Source organism: Prunus persica, chromosome G2 (genome assembly GCF_000346465.2).
Source record: "Prunus persica cultivar Lovell chromosome G2, Prunus_persica_NCBIv2, whole genome shotgun sequence".
Classification (NCBI taxonomy): Eukaryota; Viridiplantae; Streptophyta; class Magnoliopsida; order Rosales; family Rosaceae; genus Prunus; species Prunus persica.
The window spans coordinates 26,743,292-26,762,036 of record NC_034010.1 but is presented as its reverse complement, the minus strand read 5'-3'; the positions used below and the strand labels follow the sequence as shown (position 1 = coordinate 26,762,036).

Genomic DNA, 18,745 nt, shown 5'->3' with positions numbered 1-18,745 from the left:
GGTCTTCAAGGGGGAGTGTTGTAAATAATATTGGTGACGCCCACATAAAGAGAAATGATGGAAGAAAAATGATTGTATTGAGTATGGAAGTCAAAAGGAGAAATGATGGTGTTAGAAAAGAAGGAAGATTAGTCAAAAGATGAAATCATTATGTTGGGAAGATTAGTCTATAAATAGGCTCGCTCATTCACTTGTAATACACACCAAAAGAAGAGAAGAAAGAGTGAGGAAAGAAAGAACGGAAGAGAAAAAGAGAAAGAGTGAGAGTCAGAGAGAAGAGAAAGAGTGCAGTCTATCTGAAGAGAAATTCTGTCAGTGTAAACACTACAAAGAGAAATATAATTCCACTCACAATATTACAGTGGTACTTCTCATCACTGATTATTCTAATTTTATAACAAAATTACAATTTAGAATAATCAAGATAGCTCGTGCTCGTCCTAGGTGGGTGTGCCCGTGTGTTGGGGCTTGTTTGCAATCTTCATGGATCATGGCCCATATTGGGCTTTTGACATCATTTGTGGTTGGTGATGGCCCAAGCCCAAGCCCAAGCCCAAGCCTAAGGATTTGGCAGATCAGCCACGTGGCAATGAAGGCACATAAATAAGAAACTAGATAGTGTGTAAAAGTTACTAGATGATTCTTTGGGTTCCATATTAACCGACTTGTACAGCAACACTTGGTTACTTACGTTAAGTATCAACATTTACATAACCGAGTTTAAAATCTTAATTTCAATCCGTCCATCTGTCCGTTTTCACTGTTGTAGCACGTAAAATCCCAACACCCATAGGTCATTTCATCAGTTATATAACATCACACGAAATCGGGCTCTCCCTGCAAAAGTTGCCTCCGCGTTCTGGCGCGCATACAATCAGTTAATATTCAGAGAACCAAAAGCCACTCAAACACACACTCACACTCTCACCCATTCTAGCTTAGCTCCTTCTCTCTCATCTCTCTCATCTCTATCTTCATTCATAGCCTTTTTCTCTAACATCTCTTCAGCTTCGTCTTCCTCGTTACCTCTCTCTTTTGCCGTCGTACTTTTCTCACCGACGGCAAAATGTTCTACTCGCACCAGCTGCTAGCTCGTAAAGCTCCTCTGGGCCAAATCTGGTAATGCATTATCTGCTTCATTCATTTTGCACACGAGTTTCGTTGAATCTATTGTTTAAATATATGCGAATTTCTTCATAGCTCTGTTTTTCATGCATTTTGATCGTTCTGTCTGTTTGGGTTCTCCGAGTAAACCTCTTTGTTTCTGCGATTTTTTTTCCATGTCGTTTGTTTTAGAAATTAACTTTTCTTTGGATTTACAATTGCGCTTGCAAATGGAACTCTCTGTGTTTTGTAACGAAGGATGGCGGCGACAATGCACGCCAAAATCAACCGGAGGAAGCTCGATAAGCTCGATATCATCAAGATCTGGTTTAGTTTTTGTTCCTATTAATTTTGACTTTTTCAAATTGTTTTCAGTGTTTTTCATTCAGCTAAATCCATGTAGATTTTCATGATTTTTTGTTTGCAGCGAGGAGATTTTGAATCCTTCAGTTCCCATGGCTCTCAGACTCTCTGGCATTCTCATGGGTAGCCAAACTCTCTCTCTCTCTCTCTCTCTCTGTATTCTCATCGTTTTTAGTCTCCGCTTCCATACCCAGTAGCTCACCAATTCATTTCGTCAAATGCGTTTTCAGGTGGAGTCGTCATCGTGTACGAACGAAAAGTTAAACTACTCTACGGTGACCGTCCGATCCTTCTTTCTTTTGGTTTTAGCTCTGAACATATTGATTTGCAGTTTCTGAATATCTATTTCTGACTTGTACTTTTGTATTGCTCTCGTTTCCGTACAGATGACGTGACTCGTCTTCTGGTAAATACTTGAAATATCTTCCTATTTCTGGTTAACCAATGGCATTACATTCTATGTTTGTTTAATTGATTTTTCCTATCGGTGTTGTGTTCTAGGTCGAAATAAACGAAGCATGGAAGGCGAAATCTGTTGCCGACCCCACTGTCCTCCCCAAAGGGAAATCTCAAGCCAGGTCAGTCGACGCTTCGTCGTCTTCTTCTTTTTCAATGGCCAAAAGTTTTAGAAACGGCGCACGTTAGAAATGGCCCATGTTAGAATGGCTTTTGGGTTTTTCTTTATTTCACTACCAACTTGTGATTTATAGTGGCAGTGCAAAGTAGAAAGTACCCACAACCATACTGGAGGGGTAGGATTGTCAATTGACTCGATTAACTGTGGGTTTTGTTTTGGGTGTGTCTCCATGTTTGTAGGAAAGAAGCTGTAACTCTGCCTGAGAATGAAGACATAGATATTGAAGGAATGCTTAATCTTTCCAACGGGGCCACCACCATGTTCCAGCAAACCTCCTATTTTGCTATGGTAAGTATCGAAAAAACTCTGCAAGCATCCAAATGATGAAATATTTTCAAGTTCATGGCCTTTGAGCTCTCATTTTTTTCCCTTTCGAGTGGTGCCACTGCTACTAGAATTCATTCTTTTGCAAGTTCATGTGTGCTAATTATTAAACTATTTTCATTGTTTGTCTTTTATGATTTAACTGTGAATCATAACTCATAAGTAATTTGGAGAGTGCAATTGCAATTCTTAAGTGAATAAAAATAAGTTTCATAGAAGCATTTCTCCTTCATAACCAAGGCAGTCAATAATTTGTGCTTCTAGACCTGCTACCTGAGTGATGATGTGACATTCTAAGGAGAAATGTAGTTTCTGTTCGATGGAGGTTATACCACCATTAATGACACCTGGTTGAAGTTTTTCTGATGCGACAAGGCTCACCCTCATGTTGATGTAGTTACATTAGAAAGGAAATGCTGTTTCCACTGTTATGCTTATAGTTATTATATGTGGCAGGAAGATGCCTATTTATGAACTCCATATAGAAATTTCTAAATTGATGGAGTCCTCTAAAGAAACAGTTACTCATTTACTTATTCTGTACTACCCTTGCAGCGACTTGATAGCGTGGACGAACAGTATGTTAACAATGATGCAGGGGATCCACCTCAGCAGTTCCATCAAGGTTCTGTCATTCTTTTAATCTGCTTTCTTAACAGTGGTCTAAGTTTTGAATCTTGTGACCACTTATTTCCAAATCTTACTTACCTGCTAACCTATGTCATCCTCTTATTCAGCTGAGGCCGAGAATATCACCTTACCTGAACGTTTTGACTCATGTCAGGCTGATGCATATTTGTACAGTCGCTTGGAGAGGTGAGTTGTGTTTCATTCCTCCTACAGAAAAACCCCATGTTTTCCTTTTTGAATCACAAAACCCCATGCTTTCGTAGTCATGGTCTTATATGTCTGTTCTATGTAAATGGCAGATTTGACATTGAAGGGGATGAGGAGACACAGTTGAACTTCACGTCAGGAGAGCACACACAGATTCACATTCCTCCTTCGCCTCCTCGAGATGAACATCAAAAGGGTCAGCACATTCCTTTACTCTAAATTTTCTGAATTTAGATGAATTTAGAAATAGGGAACCGACAAGTAAGTCCACCTGAAGCTTTTTCCTTTTCCACATTGTTTTAAATGTCTATATGTTTCACTGTGCAATTAGGTTAATGCAAGTTACATAATTGCGAACATGAAATTCTTGTCCCTCATTTTATAAATTCATCTTGTGAGAAAATTCTGTTCATGAATGCTACACTGCTACCTGCTTATCGTTGTAGTAGTATTTTGTATGGGAATAAGCTTGAATTAGATATTTTTCACATGATTCTGTTTTTCGTCCGCTTAAAATGATTCTTTTAGTGTCTATCAACTAGATGCCTGCATTTGGTTACTTTTTCAGTTTCTTGTACAACTTGAGAAAGAAATTCCACCATAGAAATTAGGTGAAAGGTTTTGTCATATATGCATGCTAATCTGAAGACCTCCCACAGCTGATACAACCCAAGATGATCAACATCCGGAACAACAGGTCAATCAGCCAGAGGAATGCCAGGAATTTAGACAGGTAGCATAATAAATCTTATGTTTGCCATATAAATCATCTTCTGAAAGTGGATAAAATTACAAACTAATCAATCTAGAAAGTGGGGATGAAGCAGGTTCAAGAGAGACAGGGGCCTATAAGAAGGAAAACAAGAAGAACGCAAGCCTCTGCAATGGATTTTGAACAAACAATCATTCCTGGTCATTTATACCAATCTTGGCTTCAAAATTCTTCAGACATAGTTTCGAGAAGAGGAAGAAAACGAAAGGTTTGTCCCTGCTCTCTAAGGTTGATCTTCAGTCTCCCGTTCTATTTACAGGTGAAGTTTAACCACCAAGCTTAATGTGACAAGTAAGGGAAACTACATACGTGTATACTAACTAAAAGTTGAATGGACTGGGTTAGGTTTAGCTTGTCAGTTGTGATTAATGGAATGAGCATTGATCATAATTTGAAAGATGTATGAAAAAACTTTTAGATGGAATTAGACAAGAAAGTTCATCTACTTGAATATTCATGTAAGAACTTTAATTTGCATATGCTATGTGTGTTGCAGCGGACAGATGTAATGGCAACTATGAAGATAGTTAACCTCATGGAGCTGCCACCCATTGTACTAATTGGTGATTTATTTACAACTGGAAGTAGAGACATATATTATCCACGTCCTCTCCTCGACCTGTGGATGAAAAGTACCCGAACTCCCCGTGCCTCCCCTTCTGGTCAGTTATAGTCATAGTTCGTTTTGCGAGATTCCTCATGAATTATTCAAGTAATAGAAAGAATACCTCAACTATTAATCTGTGTGCAGAACGGAACACCCCACCCCTGACCCCAGAACCATCGTCATCAACACCGCCTGGAAGACAACAATATGAAGATCCAGTAGGATATGTAAGCCAATCCACCTTCTATTACTTTTCTCGTTTTCTAAGAAATCAATTAAGCTCATGTCTGACAAGTTGCAATGTGTTGAAATGTGAAGCCTTTTGAAGATTTTCATAGTGGAGTTGGCTCCCAGTCCTTAGAGCCTTCCATAGATAAGCAACGACGACATTCTGGTATGACAAGAGGCAACAGTGACCCAGCACAGGTAGTCCTGGAAGGACTGACAGCCAATCTTGAGAACAATGATTTAGGGGGAACTGATGCTAACCCAATGGCAACCCCTGGAAATTCTGGTACGTTTGAATTTATTTAATACGTTGCATACCTTGCTTCTCTTTGAGAAGTACGTCAAAACATATGCACTGATATTTTAACTAGTTTGCTTTTTCTGGAATGCAAAGATGATGTAAGATCCATCCCGAGCTCAGCATCTGGGCAGGCAATTCCTTCAGAAGCCAATTCAGGAAGGTTAGCAAAAAATTTCTATCAACCCTGTGATAAATTCTTTCTTTGGCATGTCTTGATATATCACATGCAATTATAGTCTTTTTGCTTCTCTTAAACCCTGTGATGAAGTACTGACTGAACAGATCCAACCGGAAAAGGCCTTATTCTGCATCCGGACATGGCAGTGTTAGACTTGAACCTGTATTTGAGGTGAATCACCCTGATGTAAATTTCGAGTTGTCAAGGTTACATGAACATGGCCTGACATCAGAGCCAGGTATTGGACCTACCAATCATTTACTGTTGCAGCAACTAAACCTAGGGTGGTAAACTTCTTTCCTTTCTTTCAATCACCAGCTATCCTGACTATTTTTGCAGATTTCTTTGTGGAAACTGGACCAACACAAACCCAAAAACCAATCAACGATCAGCCTCTTGACAAAACAACTGATTCTATTAGAAGGTATGTTAGTCCTTGAGATATGTTGCATTGCCTGGTCCATAAGTATCTTTCAGTTTTGGCTACATGATTGCATCTTCTCCCTGTACCTAAATGCTTGCAGGTTATTGAAATCACATTTCGACACAGCGGGAGCCCCTCAAGTAGAATCCCTGGACCACCTAACTGCTGGAAGGACTCGAAAAGAAGCAGCTGTCTTCTTTTATAAGACTTGTGGTACCTATCCATATATATTTGTCTTTTCCTCTCCCTCCGTTGATGTTTTTTGTGCTCCTTTTTACTACTATAATTTATGTTCACCATTTAATCTAATAAGAAACTGATATGGGAGCATATTATCTATGCAGTTCTTGCTACCCACGATGCCATAAGAGTTGAACAAAAGGTCGCTTATGGAGAAATTCTTATATCTAGAGGACCAAAAATGGGATAATTGGTGAGACCGCCTAAACTTGTATTCCCTTACCCTACACAGTATCCTGACATGCTTAAGACACTTGGGTGACCTAATGTAGGAAACTTTCGTCTGTTACAGCTTATGTTATTTAACAAAACAGAGATTGAAGACCCGGTGCTTGAATGCGGAGATAGTGATACAAGTAGTTGAATGGAGTGGGATAGGTTTAACTTGTCAGTTGTGATTAATGGACTGACGCATTAATCTTAATTTGAAAGATGTATGAAAGAACTGTTAGATGGAATTAGACAAGAAGGTTCATCTACTTCAATATTCACGTAAGAAGTTTAATTTGCTTATGCTATGTGTGTTGCAGCACAAAGATGTACTGGCAACATTATATTTATCTCATATCATGTTGTTTACCATTTCCAGATCAATGTAGGAGCAGAACCTTGGTCATGAATTGAATATGCTCCTAGTTCCGGCACCACTTGACCAAAGATAGGCATTGATTGCAAATAGAGTTCATAAGAACTTTCTGGTGCTCTTAAAATTTGGGGCCATAATAAATCTTAAGTTTGCCATATAAGTCATTTTCTGAAAGTGGATAAAAGAACTACAAACTAATCAAAGATTAAGTGTTAAGTTTGCCTGTGAGATAACACTTATAAAATTGCTAAATACACAATTCAGAGAATCATTATGTAAAGAACCCAAAATATCATCAACTCACTGAGGCCGAAAGATATACAATGCACCTCCGAGTCTTTCAAGAAATTATAACAATCCAATTAACATGAAACCCTTGCAGAGAAAACTTCATATAGCATTGTCCCCGACGAAGAGGCTTTGCCAATTGGTTTGGGATCATGAGCATGAGAGGTAAGTTTTGGTGAATCATACATATTCCATTATTAAATTATGATAATATTATTAAAACCATATTTCCTTTGTAAAAGCTGTCGTACTCATCAACTTCCTGTAAATAATTTTATATTGTTCAAAATGACAGGTTATATAATGGATAGCAAGTATTTAAACTCAAAACAGGCAGCCATTATGCTTAGGTTTTTTGGATCCAAGTCATTATGGTGAGGCAGAAGTTGAAATAAACAGTCATCATTGTATGGCTTCAAAGTGATTGTAAATGGACGAAAGGAAAGTGAGAAAATCAACACCTTGTACATATATAACTATTACCGATTCAAATGAAGAAAGTATATCTCACCGAAAAAACAAAAACAAAAAAGAAATCTTAGCAAGCTACTACTGAGATACGATCCACATACAATATGTGGTGACTGGTAAAATTCATATTAATACATGAATCTGGAAAGATCCATATGAATACACATATGGAGACTTAAAAGTAGCATAAATCTTCAGAAATTTTTTCAATTGAAATGCCCTTCTTTACAAGGAAATCATAGACATCAATAAGCACGTGCGGGAAGAAGGAAATAAGCATATCAAATATTTGCTCTTGTGTCTGCAAAAAAATTTGAATAAAAGCACATGTTAGGCTAATATTAGTAAACATTAATATATAATTTTATTATTAAAAAAAACAAATCAATTTATAGGTTTATGTTCATACCATAGGTTCCTTGAGGTTTTCCTTATCTTTCTGCAATGATTGAATAATAACAATTAATATTATACAAATAAATTAAACAAACTAATTGCATTATACAAATTATTATACAAAGTAATATTCGTATACCATATATTCCTTGAAGGCCTTCCCGATATAATAACTCGTATCCAGAATGGCATTTGCAGAAAACAGGAATGCCCCCAGTGCATTCTCTACATAGTACTGTGGTCCTTTCAAGTTGTAAACATGTGAAAAGTAATCCACGTCCACCCCAAGAACTGTGTCCCTAACCTCAACATCCCTCTGTATCATCTGTCTGAAGTCCTTTTTCCAACTTAATGTTTCCTCCAAGCCGAGATAAGAAAACACATTGTATACTAACTTGGGTTTTGCAGTGGATGGAAACAGTAGTGGATGCCATTGGAGTTGCTTAAAATCAAATCTGCAGTTAATGAAAATAATACTTTTAAAAAGAGTGATATACATGCCCAATTTCATGCATGCTCCTATATGAACAAATTTAAATAAAATATAAGAGTAAAGTTATTAAATAGCTTGCTTACAAACGCTGTTCTCCAGAAGCAGCAGAAGCTGTGATGTGAAGAAAATTATCCAACTCCAAGTTCGGGGCATCCCGTTCACCAAGGATCATCCGTGCCAAGGAATCAAACTGCTCTCTGTAGGTAGGCGCGGTCGGATTGTCCTCCTCTGGTCTATTTAACAGCCAAACGTTCATAAACTCAAAATCTGGGCCACCAGCAACCATGATTTGATGGGGCTGGAGGTAACCACGAGTGATCCCTCTTGACTCGAGTGTAGAAATATCCTCAATGAGAAATCTGGAGTATAAAAAAAACCCACACACACAGTTAATAATATATACGCATGCCTTTCTGATAAATAAAATAAAATAAACTGACCTAAAAATTTTCTGATAAACGCGAGTGATTTTATCATTATCAAAGGGATTCTTTGTCTCTAAGAACTTATTCAGCGTACGCCTCTCTTTAAATAGATCATCCAAACCACGAATCGGTATCCCACTATCACTTCCTGAATCAGATTCTTTCCCATCCATACTGGTAAGAAAAAGAAAAAACTAATTTGCAATTTGCACCGAAATAATCATGACTGAATGTGAAGAAAGATGTCCTATTTTTCCTCAGAAATCAACCGAAGAAAGGAAATTACAAATTAAAACAGTCAACCAAGGCTAGAAATAACCAAATCAAAGCACACTAATGAAATTATTATTAAAACACAACGACAAACAAAGGCTCATCACCTGGGTCAAAGGGAGAGAAAGAGGAAACCTCTAAAACCAAACCCCAAGCCGAACCTTCACTCAGTGTAAAACATGAATCAGAAAATTCAGATATACAAAACAAATCGAAAATTATTGGAAGAAGAGATCAACAATTAAACGAAGACAAGAGGTTTACCTGGTGTGAGCCGGAAGCTTAGAGCAACTCCACCCATTTGCCCTTAGCCATGGCAAGGGTGGAGCTAGGGCAAGCACTATTCACGTGAATAGTGGTTGCCCTTGCAAATAGTAAATCGTTTCTCCACCCGTTGCCCTTAGCCATGGCAATTACTATTCACTTTTTTGTTTTTTCCTCCTATTTTTTAATGAAAATAATTAATTTGGGTAATATTTTCAGATAAGATTTTCGGATTCCTACGTGTCAAGACTATTCATAATCAGATAAAATTTTCGGATAAGATATTTGGATTCAAATTTCGGATTAATTTCAAAGTTCAAATTTCAGATAAATTTTTGGGTTCAAATTTCGAATGAATTTCAAAATTCAAAATTCAGATAAATTTGGGTTCAAATTTCGGATGAATTTCAAAATGCTAGATGAAAAAGAGGAAAATGTTGTGTAAAAAGAGTGAATATTAGTAGAAGTATAATGAAATGTAAGAGTATTGGTGTTGAAAGTGAAGGGTATTGATAGGTATTTATAGAAAAAAATATCAGAATTTTTTAGAATTTTTTAGAATTTTTTTTCATATTTTTTTCACCCAAAAAAGCCTCAGCCGTTGGATTAGAAATGAGAAGCAGATCGGAAGGCACTGAGCGCGACACGTGGCAGCGTACCAGCTAGCTGACGTCAGCGTGACGTCAGCACCCTCGTTTTGGACCTGGGGCTGGTTTGGCCTTCGGGCTGGCCCGAGTTGGTGGGTCCCACACCAAACCCGGGCCTGGGCTGCACGCTGGAGCGAAATTTTTTTTTTTTTCTGCCCTTGCCTCGGGCTGGGCTCCTTCGCTGGAGCCACTCTTATGGGGAGAAGAAGTGAAGAAACTGAGAGAAGAGACAGGAGAGCGGCAGGGTGAGTGTAGTGAGGCTACTCTGTGGCTATTTAGGATCGTTTGGTAAGGATTATATACCTAATTTTTTATTTTTTTTAGGTCAAGGGAAACTCTATTCATTAATAATGGGAAACATTACAAAATGAGAAGAACTCAATCCAAATGCAGCCCAACACCAACAAATAAAGCAGGCCCAAAGATACAAAGGTGGATAAACAACAAAGCCCATAAAACATTAAACAAAGAAACCCTAGATCTAGAACAGGAGCAGCCGCACCACAAGCAAGCCAGCATCTCCACCAGAGCAGATCCACCACCACCAAGGAGAAGTAATTGTTGAAATATAATCCTTCTACAGATTTCTTAGAGCTGAAGTCATTTTCTATTTTCTGTTAAGTCTATTTTAAATAATGTAATGAGAACCATTAGATCATAGTCTAGGTGGATTCTCTAGCTTAGATTTGGTATGACACATGTAAGCACCTAATAGGGTGACAACTGTAATTCTGTTAGGAGAGAATCACATTTCTCTCTCTGTCAGACACACTATGTAAGCTGCAGATTGTAAGAATTCAATAGAACAGTGCCTTCTCTATTTTCTCTTCATTCTCTCTAGCTAAAATCTCCAGAATACACACCTATTCCTAATCTGAAAATACATACAAACAGAGAATTCTAACATGACCTCAGAGCCAGGTTCGATTGTTTGTTGGGCGTGAATCTGTGAGAATCGAGCTGGTGTTTGGCTGAGCTGACGTTGAGCTCACTCAAAATTTCACAAAGCTTTTCTAGCTGCGTCTGATGTCTAACATGGCAGGATCAAGCTCTTCTGAGCTTCGTACACCAGTTTTCAATGGAGAAAACTATGAGTTTTGGAGCATTCGAATGAAGACCATTCTGAAATCTCATGGACTGTGGGATTTGGTTGAAAATGGCTTTGATGCTTCAGATCCAAAGAAGGAAAAATGAAAGGAAGAAGGATCTAAAGCTGCTGAAGAAGAGAAGTCTACATCGGCTGAGATTTTGATGAAAGATGCTCGTGCACTTGGACTAATCCAAGGTGCAGTCTCAGACCAAATTTTTCCCAGAATAGTGAATGAAGAAACCTCAAAAGGTGCATGGGATATTCTGAAGCAGGAGTTTAGAGGCGATAAACAGGTACGAAGTGTGAAGCTACAAGGCTTACGTAAAGAGTTTGAATACACTCGTATGAAGGATAGTGAGTCATTCTCTGGTTATGTTGCTAAACTGTTTGATCTAATTAATCAAATGAAAAGTTATGGTGAAGAGTTACCTAGAGAAAGAGTTGTGCAGAAATTGCTTATTAGCTTGCCTAGATCTTATGACTCTATATGTTCTGTGATTGAGCATTCAAAGGATCTTGACACTCTTGAAATTCAAGAAGTGGTTGTGTCTCTCAAGAACTTTGAGCTCAGATTGGATAGGCACACTGAAAATTCCACAAAAAAGGCTTTTACTAGCCTGAACATAGAGAGTAAAAACTCTAAGAATGGAAGTTCTTCTGGAGGTAACAAGTCTCAGAGAAACTGGAAGGAAAATGGGAAGAATTGGAATAACAAGTCCAATTCTAATCCCAAACCAAATGCATCAAATGATGGAACTAAAACACCTTGCAAGCACTGTGAAAAACTGCACTATGGCAAGTGCTGGTTTGAAGGAACACCTTGCAATCCAGTTCATCTTAAGTTTGCCATATAAGTCATTTTCTGAAAGTGGATAAAAGAACTACAAACTAATCAAAGATTAAGTGTTAAGTTTGCCTGTGAGATAACACTTATAAAATTGCTAAATATACAATTTAGAGAATCATATGTAAAGAACCCAAAATATCATCAACTCACTGAGCTGAGGCCGAAAGATAAACAATGCACCTCCGAGTCTATCAAGAAATTATGACAATCCAATTAACATGAAACCCTTGCAGAGAAAACTTCATATAGCATTGTACTGCAGAGTTTAGCAATAATGGATGCACTGGTTCAACAAAAAATTATTAATAAAGAAGTACGTATACATGGCTACTGAGATTAATTAAGATGAACTGGAAGGTAATTCTAGCAGAATCTACTAAAGGTGGCCTAATCCAAAATGGGGTTGGCATGCCTTTTTCCCAACAACTTGGAGTGCAATGTTGGGCAATGGTTCCATCCTAAATTGGTGGAATCATCTGTATTATGTATAATTGTCCCCGACGAAGAGAGCCTCATCCCCAAGGCTTTGCCAATTGGTTTGGGATCATGAGCATGAGAGGTAAGTTTTGGTGAATCATACCAAATAATAAATACATATTCCGTTATTAAATAATGATAATATTATTAAAACCATATTTCCTTTGTAAAAGCTGTCGTACTCATCAACTTCCTGGAAATAATTTTATATTGTTCAAATTGACAGGTTATATAGCAATTATTTAAACTCAAAACAGGCAGCCATTATGTTTAGGTTTTTTGGATCCAAGTCATTATGTTTAGGCAGAAGTTGAAATAAACAGACATTATTATATGGCTTCAAAGTGATTGTAAACGGACGAAAGGGAAGTGAGAAAATTAACACCCTATACATATATAACTATTACCTATTCAAATGAAGAAAGTATATCTCACCAAAAAAACAAAAACAAAAAAGAAATCTTAGCAAGCTATTGCTGAGATACAATCCACACACAATATGTGGTGACTAGCATAGTATGAAATATCGATAATATCGAGGAAATATCGAGGATATTTCGGTTTTTTCGAATCACGGATATTTCGAAACATATCCATGTACATATCGTATAAATATCGACAATATCGACGATAATATCGGAAAATATCGATGTCGATAATTTCGCTCACATTTCAGCAATATTTTGTCAAAATATTGGTGTAATATCGCTAAAATATCGAAAATATCGATGTGAAGGAAAAAAAAAAGTTTTTTTTTAAAAAAAAAAGGGAAAAAGGGGAGAAAAAAGCACAAAGGGGATATGAACCCCTCCCATTTTACTCCTCCAACATCTTAAACACCATATCACTTATGTTTTTGTGATAATATGCTAAAATATTTATATTTATATGGGTGGTATGTTAACAATTACATGCAAAACTATTTTGGGGATTTATCATTTGATGACTACTCTTCATAATACACTTACTCTACACATAGAGATAATGAAGATAATGAAAAATTTGAACCTCGTAGGAACTCTATGTGGTACTAAGTCACTCATGTATCTTACCATGCAATGTATAAAGTGTAAAATATTATAGTAAATCATTATATATAAATTATTATGGTGTATTTAATCTTTTTTCATTAATTATTACATATTTTTTACACTCATAGTGTTTGCCCGCTTGCTGTATAATCAACTTAAATTAGTTAAATCCATCATGCAATGCATTTCCTTCTAATTTTTTGTGATAAACTCATAGATAATTGACTAAATAAACATTCTCCAAAGTTTCAATAAAAATTTCCAAGTTTTTCTTACAATTTCCGTGGTTTTTATTCAATTTTTATCGATATTGATAATATCCCGATATTTCCATAGAAATTTCCATATTTTTGGACTACCGATATTTCCGATATCATCGATATTTTAGACCTTGGTGACTAGTAAAATTCATATTAATACATGAATCTGGAAAGATCCATATGAAATATGTGGTGACTAGTTAAGTGGCCCAAGCCCGCTTCAAGCACGGCGTAAGCCCGGCCTACTTAACTATTTTATTATTATTTTTTTGGAACTATTCTACTATGATGTCTATTGGAATAATATTGTAATTCGAATTAATTCATGATAAAATTAGGTGATAAAGTAGACTTTCTCATGTTTCTTTAGGCACTGATTTCATGAAAACATGTTTATAATTGAATTTATGGAAATTTATAAAGTTGAGACAGTTGAAAATAAATTTTCCTGACAGGTTTTGTGTTATGATTCAATATTGATGAACGACTCATCTACAAATCATGAAATGACTGGAATTATTGAAAGGTTGAACATATAAATGTCTTCTTATGTACTGCAATTTTTTGTGATGATTGGATAATAATTTATTTTATTGTCTATTTTTAAGTAATCTATGTTCAAGAGAAAGTATGTGCCGGCAGATTTAATGAGTAAATTTGGAGGTCATTTTTTACTATTAATTGGAGATAAAACGACTCCACATTTTTGCTTTATAAAGATTAGTATCCCTAGTTTGATTCTATGTAAAGTTGTGTTAATCAGACTTATAAATTAATTACGATAGTTTTTCAGGGAAAAAAAAATCAAGTAGAAAAAAAAAATTAAATTAAATAGGTTGGTTCTTGCACTCAAGCTCGAGCAGGGGCATGGCCAGAGTCCCGCCTGGCCCGTTTCAATGTGGACTTGGACTTTGAGTCAGGCTGGGATCAATGGTTTTATTAAATGGGTTAGTACGGCACAACTCGATAAATTAAATAGACCAAATCGGCTTGATACAAATATATTAAAGGCACAAATTTAAATGAGTCGGGCCAATCAGGCCTGGCTCGTTTGACACCTCTAATTATGTCGTAAAAAATATATTTGAGAATCAATGATTTTTCATTATTAACTACTAGTGACGTTGAGTTCCACGTTAATTAAGTTAGGGCTATTATTATTCATGTCCTTTGATCTTGCTGATTTTTATCGAGTACGAGAAAAAATTGCAACAAGGGCCAATGACAACCCCTGGAAATTCTGGTAAGATTAAATTTATTTAATACGTTTGCTTTTTTGGAATGTACAGATGATTTTTGTTTCACCATTTACCATAAATGAACATAATAAGAAACTAAAATGGGAGCATAATAATATCTATGCAGTTCTTGCCACCCATGACACGATGGCATAAAAGTTGAACAAAAGGTCGCTTTTGGGGAGATTCTTATATCTAGAGTAACAAAAATGTTTATATCAGCACTTTACCACTCCCTCTTACACTGTATTGCAATGGGAGCGTTGTTCTTCTTAACAATAGCTGCATTGGAATTTCGTTACTCTTTTTGCAAACGATTTTCAAATTAAATCCTCATATCTGCAAAGGAAAATAAAAGTTTATTTTCAACAAGATGGTCATGGTATCATATATATGATGACATCATGACAAAAATAAATAAGAATAATGGTTAGCCATGCATGGGATCTCTTAGCTTAATATACCCAAGCAAATCGGCGAGAAACACCTAAGAGCAAGTCCAGCAGCTAAGGCTGAACTCGGGCTGGGGGGGAGGGGGGGTTTGGTAGAAAAAGGCGTTTCTAGCAGTAAAAGGCAACCCGGGCAAGAGGTGGGGGCCACCAGACTGGGCTGGCCCGAGGTGGAGTTTGGCCCGAGCGCGAGCCCGAGGGCTGGTGATGTCATCGCTGGCGTCAGCCTCGCGCTACAGTAGCCGCCAACGACTAGCTTCCACGTGTCGGCGTTTGGGCTCTCCGATCTGATTTTTTCCTTCAATCCAACAGCAGCCAATTTTTCTGTAATAAAAAAATCGTAACAACTTTTAAAAAAAATACCAAAAAAATTACTGATTTTTTTTTTTTTTTCTATACCTTATTTCCATTTTCAACATTAATTTTTTTTTTTCCTCTATACCTTATTTCCATTTTCAACATTAAGTAAATGTCTTTGTCCTTTTACTTTCATTTATTTTTATATTACTCCATTTACTTAAGTTTACAATGTAAATAAGGAAGTACCCCCATTTGGATTCAAATAAAAATACTAGAAAATCAAATTCCCACCAAATCAAAATATGAAAAATCGGTTTTAGTGCAAAATACGATTTAGGCTAAAAATGATGGCTCATTAAGTCAATATATACTTCATATTAAAATCCCATAAAATCAAGTTTTCTTATTTGATGTGTAAGGAATAAAAGCCGCCAAAAATTATCTTGAGAAAATGATTATTCCGAAAAACTATTTTTCATACTTAGCCAATATTGCACCTCCGCTAAAAAAATTATGGGTCCGCCCGTGTCTATAAATCCCAACCAATACAACTAATAAAATAAAATCTTATCCGATATGAATAGTATTGACACGTAGGAACTCAAAAATCTTGTCCGAAAATATTATCCAAATTAATTATTTAAGTAAAAAAAAAGTTGTGAAAAAACAAAAAAATGAATAGTAATTGCCCTTAGCCATGGCAATGGGTGGAAACACAAAATACTATTTGCAAGGTCAACCACTATTCACGTGAATAGTGACTGCCCTAGCTCCCCCTTGCCATGGCTAAAGGCAAATGGATGGAGTTGCTCTAAACGGATTGTTGAATACTGGTGGAATCTTTTTAATTGAATAATCACAAATTAATGATGTTCAATTAAAACGACCATCATTAATTTGTGATGGTGGCATCTTTTTAATTTAGCATCATTACCAGTAAAGCTCACATTTCGAGGGAGGGGCGAGCGAGGCAATTCAAAAACAACTTGTGTCTTTATTAATCATTGACTTCTCGATTAATGATGATTATTTAAAAAGTTTGTTTCCGTTGTAAAATGATTAATCATAATTATTTAAGTGCCTCATACTTTGATTAGTTATGTATGTATGTCAAGCTACTATTATCTTTTTTATTATGTGCCCCCAATCAATAGTAGTTTGACATGCTATGATATCATGTACGCTGTTAATATAGACCTTGAATGTTAACATAACATGTCAAATGATTCATGAAAAGAACATTTTCTCACTTGAATCTATTTGATGTGATAATGCTCTTGAAACCGATGTATCTTATGTTTTCTTTAAGGTTTTTTTACTGTGATTTATTGATTTTGGTACTTCTTGGATTGGGTTCCCCTATTTGGATGTTGATGTGGATTATGAAGGGGTTTGTTGGGACTCTCACACGTACTTTTACCTCCGACTATAAACTGCATACAAAGATTGTTTACAGCTTCTAGATTTTTCCATCAAGTCGAGACGTGAAAAAATACGAATTACAAACTGGTATCTTTCAAGGGTAGGTAACAAGAATGGGTGATGTTTTAGTTGTTCAAATTTGAAACTGCATACAAAGATTGTTTACAGCTGTGACTAGTTGGAGAAAATAATAAAATAATATATACTATAGAGAGAGAGAGAGAGAGAGAGAGAGAGAGAGAGAGAGAGAGAGAGAGAGAAAAAGAGAGCTTGATTACTCAGGTTTTTTAGCAGCTATGACTAGTTTGAGAAAATGATCTAACTCCAAGTACAACTCATGTCGATCATAAAGGATCATTCCAACCAATGTCTCAAATTTCTCTCTAAAGGTAGGCTCGTCCGAATGGTTTGTCTCTGGCCTATTTAACAACCAAGCCTTTGTAAATAGATTTCCACCTTTGCTCGTGACCATAATATTTTGGGAGTCCAGATAACCTTTATCGTTGGTTATCTTTTTCGACTCAAGGGTAAAAATAGCATCAATTAGAGTTCTGAAGGAAAAAAAACCGAAAACAAACACATAGAGTTCAATATATAAAATATATTTATAAAAAATTCTTATCATAACAAATAAATACAAACTGACCTAAAGATTAATCACTGACTTCTCGATTAATCATGATTATTTAAAACGTTTGTTCCTCTAATGTAAAATGACTAATCATGATTATTTAGGTGACTCATACTTTGATTAGTTATGTATGTATGTCAAGCCACTATTATTTATCTATTATGTACCCAAATCCATAATGGTTAGGCATGTTACGATATCATTATGTATGATGTTAATATAGACCTTGAAAGTTAACATAACATGTCAAATGAGTTATGAAGAGAATATTTTCTCACTTAAATCTATTTGATGTGATAATGCTCTTGAAACTGATGTATCTTATGTTTCCTTTAAGGTTTTTTTTTTTTTTTTACTGTGATTTATTGGTTTTGGGACTTCTTGGATTGGGTTCCCCTATTTGGATGTTGATGTGGATTATGAAGGGGTTTGTTGGGACTCTCACACGTACCTTTACCTCCGACTATAAACTGCATACAAAGATTGTTTACAACTTCTAGATTTTTCCATCAAGTCGAGACGTGGAATAATACGAGTTACAAACCGGTATCTTTCAGGGGTAGGTAACAAGAATGGGTGATGTTTTAGTTGTTCAAATTTGAACTGCATACAAAGATTGTTTACAGCTGTGACTAGTCAAAGAAAATAATAAAATAATAAAATAATATATACTGTAGAGAGAGAGAGAGAGAGAGAGAGAGAGAGAGAGATTACTCAGGTTTTTTAGCAGCTATGACTAGTTTGAGAAAATGATCTAACTCCAAGTACGAGTCATGTCGATCATAAAGGATCATTCCAACCAATGTCTCAAATTGCTCTCTAAAGGTAGGCTCGTTCAAATGGTTTGTCTCTGGCCTATTTAACAGCCAAGCCCTTGTAAATAGATTTCCACCTTTGCTTCCGACCATAATATTTTGGGAGTCCAGATAACCTTTATCGTTGGTTATCTTTTTTGACTCAAGGGTAAAAATAGTATCAATTAGAGTTCTGAAGGGAAAAAAAAACAAAAACAAACACATAGAGTTCAATATATAAAATATATTTATAAAAAAATCATATCATAACAAATAAATACAAACTGACCTAAAGATTAATCATTGACTTCTCGATTAATCATGATTATTTAAAACGTTTGTTCCTCT

At 36.1% G+C, this 18,745-nt stretch overlaps 2 protein-coding genes across 3 annotated transcripts; one reads left to right on the top strand and one right to left on the bottom strand.

The window, feature by feature from the left end:
- On the top strand, window positions 1,067-6,350 carry LOC18787174 (sister chromatid cohesion 1 protein 1). Its single transcript, XM_020557440.1, has 21 exons — window positions 1,067-1,119; window positions 1,363-1,431; window positions 1,532-1,590; window positions 1,698-1,742; window positions 1,854-1,873; window positions 1,969-2,045; window positions 2,284-2,392; window positions 2,984-3,053; window positions 3,166-3,244; window positions 3,358-3,461; window positions 3,925-3,998; window positions 4,093-4,245; window positions 4,534-4,699; window positions 4,789-4,871; window positions 4,963-5,158; window positions 5,267-5,333; window positions 5,456-5,589; window positions 5,691-5,775; window positions 5,876-5,988; window positions 6,120-6,208; window positions 6,308-6,350. The coding sequence occupies exons 1-20, from the start codon at window positions 1,067-1,069 to the stop codon at window positions 6,203-6,205; spliced, it is 1,842 nt and encodes a 613-aa protein (XP_020413029.1). The 3' UTR covers window positions 6,206-6,208; window positions 6,308-6,350.
- Window positions 7,013-9,235, bottom strand: LOC109947120. Of its 2 annotated transcripts, XM_020556591.1 has the most exons (7): window positions 9,212-9,235; window positions 9,055-9,108; window positions 8,690-8,848; window positions 8,333-8,608; window positions 7,896-8,211; window positions 7,770-7,799; window positions 7,014-7,661 (listed from the first exon to the last, which is right to left on the bottom strand). In XM_020556591.1, the coding sequence occupies exons 3-7, from the start codon at window positions 8,845-8,847 to the stop codon at window positions 7,536-7,538; spliced, it is 906 nt and encodes a 301-aa protein (XP_020412180.1). In that variant the 5' UTR covers window position 8,848; window positions 9,055-9,108; window positions 9,212-9,235; the 3' UTR covers window positions 7,014-7,535. The 2 variants fall into 2 exon arrangements, with proteins under 2 accessions (XP_020412181.1, XP_020412180.1); XM_020556592.1 differs by lacking the exon at window positions 9,212-9,235 and having other exon boundaries at window positions 7,013-7,661; window positions 9,083-9,115.

Excerpts from the sequence above, each read along its gene's own strand:
- LOC18787174 (XM_020557440.1), top strand. The coding sequence starts at position 1,067 with ATGTTCTACTCGCACCAGCTGCTAGCTCGTAAAGCTCCTCTGGGCCAA. Across the intron at positions 1,874-1,968 it reads ATGACGTGACTCGTCTTCTG|GTCGAAATAAACGAAGCATG; the intron begins GTAAATACTTGA and ends GTTGTGTTCTAG. Across the intron at positions 5,989-6,119 it reads CTTCTTTTATAAGACTTGTG|TTCTTGCTACCCACGATGCC; the intron begins GTACCTATCCAT and ends TTATCTATGCAG.
- LOC109947120 (XM_020556591.1), bottom strand. The coding sequence starts at position 8,847 with ATGGATGGGAAAGAATCTGATTCAGGAAGTGATAGTGGGATACCGATT. Across the intron at positions 8,212-8,332 it reads GCTTCTGGAGAACAGCGTTT|ATTTGATTTTAAGCAACTCC; the intron begins GTAAGCAAGCTA and ends CATTAACTGCAG. Across the intron at positions 7,662-7,769 it reads AAAACCTCAAGGAACCTATG|ACACAAGAGCAAATATTTGA; the intron begins GTATGAACATAA and ends ATTTTTTTGCAG.